Source organism: Gekko japonicus, unplaced genomic scaffold (assembly GCF_001447785.1).
Source record: "Gekko japonicus isolate JY-2015 unplaced genomic scaffold, Gekko_japonicus_V1.1 scaffold570, whole genome shotgun sequence".
Classification (NCBI taxonomy): Eukaryota; Metazoa; Chordata; class Lepidosauria; order Squamata; family Gekkonidae; genus Gekko; species Gekko japonicus.
In genome coordinates, this window is record NW_015173140.1 from 974,196 (window position 1) to 977,800 (window position 3,605).

At 49.8% G+C, this 3,605-nt stretch overlaps 1 protein-coding gene across 1 annotated transcript in view; it reads left to right on the forward strand.

Annotated features, from left to right (window-relative positions):
* CTNNA2 (catenin alpha 2) overlaps nt 1-3,605 on the forward strand; it is a gene marked incomplete at its 3' end in the record, with an annotated part of 719,772 nt that overhangs the window by 707,752 nt on the left and 8,415 nt on the right. Inside the window, exon 12 of the mRNA XM_015422279.1 lies at nt 994-1,145. Coding sequence (XP_015277765.1) covers nt 994-1,145 — 152 coding nt within the window. The remainder of the gene's footprint in view (nt 1-993; nt 1,146-3,605) is intronic.

Below are 3,605 nucleotides of genomic sequence, written 5' to 3' on the forward strand. Positions count from 1 at the left end.
GGAGTGCAAGGAAGCCCCGCGAAGGCCTTCCCTGGCCCCAGGCAGGCAGGGGTGGGGAGAGGCAGGGAGGAAGCAACTTACCCTCCCTCTTCTCCTGCCTCCTCCTGGCTGAATGAGGGCCGGGAGCAGGGGGCGAGGTTTCATCATGTGCCCCGCGCCCCCCGTACCTCACCCGGGGGAACTGCGATCCCCCATGATCCCCCCCGAAATGACCTCTGATCCAGCCAGTTGGCCTGGAGGGCCAAACAGGCAGGGCACGGAGGACAAGGCCCTCTCCTGTTGCCGCCTCCCAGCACTCTTATTCAGAAATTGATTGATTGATTGATTGATTGTATTTGTATCCCACCCATCCTGTGAGCAGGCTCAGGGCGGGTCACATCATCTTAAACAATACAGTAAGGTTTAAACAATAAGACATTACATGACAAGCATTTAAAACCAGTAGTTATAGCTGCTGGTGAAAAGTCCGACCCATTAATACAGATGGATCTGGCCGGTTGCTGGCAGATGGGTGGCCAGTAGGTAGGAGACCTCAACCTCGGGGGGGGGCATATGTGGACGCCCGCTGCCTCAGCCAAAGGCCTGGCGGAAGAGCTCCGTCTTGCAGGCCCTGCGGAACTGAGTAAGATCCCGCAGGGCCCTGATCTCGATGGGGAGCACGTTCCACCAGGTGGGGGGCCAGGGCGGAGAAGGCCTTTGTACATGGAGGCTTCCTTCAGTCACCACAGCTCATACCCGTCGATGGACGTCTCCTCCCGAAATCTCTCTAACCCCCTTTCAAACCAAAACTCTGAGGTGACGAGGTTTTTCTTCTCTGTAAGTTTACCTGGTTGACGCGAAGCTCTTTATCAAACTTTCCCCATGTCCTCACGCTATGAAAGAGCAGCAGGTTTCCGGGCTGCTGGGAAGTATATTTACGCCCGAGGGCAAGGGAGGAAATGAACACGAAGAGAGGCTTATGTTCTCACCGCCTTTCATTTCCTTTTCATCTAGTGATGCCGCGTTTTGCCGAACAAGTCGAAGTCGCCATCGAAGCCTTGAGTGCCAACATCCCTCAGCCGTTTGAAGAGAATGAGTTCATAGACGCCTCCCGCTTGGTTTATGATGGAGTTCGTGACATCAGGAAAGCTGTTCTGATGATAAGGGTACGTAAGGCACCCGGGGAAATCAAGGTTTGGACTCAGATGGCAGGGCCGTGGCGGGCGAAGAGAGTGCGAGAGGCGTTCGGCATTTGCGCGGTTGTGTAATCTGCAAGGTGCACGGGCCATCAAATTCAACGTGAAGCAAGGGGCTGATGGAGCTGATTCATCAGATGTTTTTAAAATTATTATTGGCTTATTCCATTTGATCATGGCATGTCCCTTCATCCAGGGAGCCCAGGGCTGCCAGCCTGTGAGATAGGTTAGTCTAAGACAGAGAATCAGAAACTTTGGCATTCATGCTTGTCGAAGGCTGGGATCTAGCAACAGATGAACAACCGTGGATTGTGCGCGCAGGACAGAGTCTTTCTGCTTTGGCTAAGAAAAGAAGAGCACAACTTTGTATAAATATATGTTGATGGGGTCCAAACTGGCAGAGAATGACCAGGAGAGAGATCTTGGGAATTGTGATAGATAACTCACTGAAGATGTCGACTCAGTGTGCGACTGCAATAAAACAGGCAAACACTATGCTGGGGATTATGAGGAAGGGGATTGAAAACAAATCAGCCAGTATCATAACGCCCCTGTATAAATCTATGGTGCTGCCTCATTTGGAATACTGTTTCCAGTTGTGGTATGATAGCAAAGGATATGATAGCATTGGAAAAGGTGCAGAAAGGGGCAACTAAAATTATTAAGGGGACGGAAGACCTTCCCTAGGAAGAAAGGTTAAAGAGGTTAAGGCTCTTTAGCTTGGAGAAACGGCAAGCAAGGGGATGACATGATAGTGGTGTACAAAATTATGCATGGAAGAAAGAAGGTAGAGAAAGAAGTCCTTTTCTTACAATACAAGAACTCACAGACACTCAATGAAATTAGTGAGCAGTAGGTTTAGAACAGATAAAAGGAAGTACCTCACTCAAAAAGTAATGAACGTGTAGAATTCACCACCTTGGGAAGTGGTGACAGCGACAAGCATAGTCATATCCAAGAAGGGATTGGATAAACATCTGGAACAGAGGTCCATGAGTGGCTATTAGCTACAAGACTCTGTCTGGGGCAGTGATATTCTGTAGTCTTCATGCTGGGGGGCAACAGTGGGAGGGGCTTCTAGTTTCCTGGCCCCGCTGGTGGACCCCCTGATGGCACCTGGGTTTTGGCCACTGTGTGACACGGAGTGTTGGACTGGATGAGCCATTGGCCTGATCCAACATGGCTTCTGTTTTGGTTTTTTTGTAAGGTAGCATGAAGGTTCTGTACTGTCCAAGCATAACATGGATGCTGGGATAACAACCGTAGCAATAACAGGCTTATAGAGTCTCCCCACTCCTACTATAATATGTCGCCTGGCTTATCTGTTTGAATCTCCTCTGTTGTGAGGTTAGGGTTGCCAACTCTGGATTGGGAAACACCTGGATATTTTGAGCATGGAGCCTAAGGAAGGGTGGGTTTGGAGGAGGAACTTCAAGGGGGTACAATGCCACGGAGTCCACCTTCCAACATGGCCATTTCCTCCAGGCCGAACTGAACTCTGTTGCCTGGAGATCAGTTATAATTCCAGGAAATCTCCAGCCATCCCCTGGAGGTTGGCGACCCTCTATAAGTCTCTGTCTCCTTTCTGTTCTCATTCCTGCATTTATACTGGAATCATTTTACCTAACCTGCTCTAGGACCTTAGAAAGAAGGAGTCTTCTTTCTTACTGCATGTGGCGGGAGTCAGTACAACTCTGACCCAGTCAAACTATTTACTTGTTTTGCTGATAATTAATTTACAGCAGATTTTGGGCAAAAATGCGACTTGATCTATTTTTATCTAGCTAGGTCTTCGCAACCTAGCCACTTCTACATCTGGGAGGGAGGGCGGCTTCTCATAGTTTGTTTGTCATTTATTTTTCCCAAACTGAAAGCTGCCAAAGTTAGCCTCAACCAGGGCCAGGGATTACTCGTTCCTGGCCCCAGCCGGTGGAACATGCTTCCAACTGAGACCAGGGCCCTGTTACAGTTTTGCAGGGCCTGCAAAATGGGGCTGTTCCGCAAGGCCTTTGCCTGAGGCAGCGGGCATCTACCAGCTGGCCTCCAAATTGCTACTGCATGAGACCATGACGACTCAGTGCTGGCCCACTCCTTTCCCGGCTGTAAGAACTGAAATTGAGCATACTGCATTTATACCCCACCATTCACTACCCAGAGGAGTCTCAGAATGACTTACAAACTCCTTTCCCTTCCCCTCCCCACAACAGACACCCTGTGAGGTAGGCGGGGCTGAGAGAGCTCCGACAGAAACTGCTCTTTTTCAAGGACAGCTTTGCCAGAACTATGGCTTGCTCAAGGTCATCCAGCAGGTGTAAGTGGAAGAGTGGGGAATCTAACCCGGTTCTCCCAGATTAGAGTCCGCGAACTTAACCACTACACCAAACAGGAAGGAAGGAAGGAAGGAAGGAAGGAAGGAAGGAAGGAAGGAAG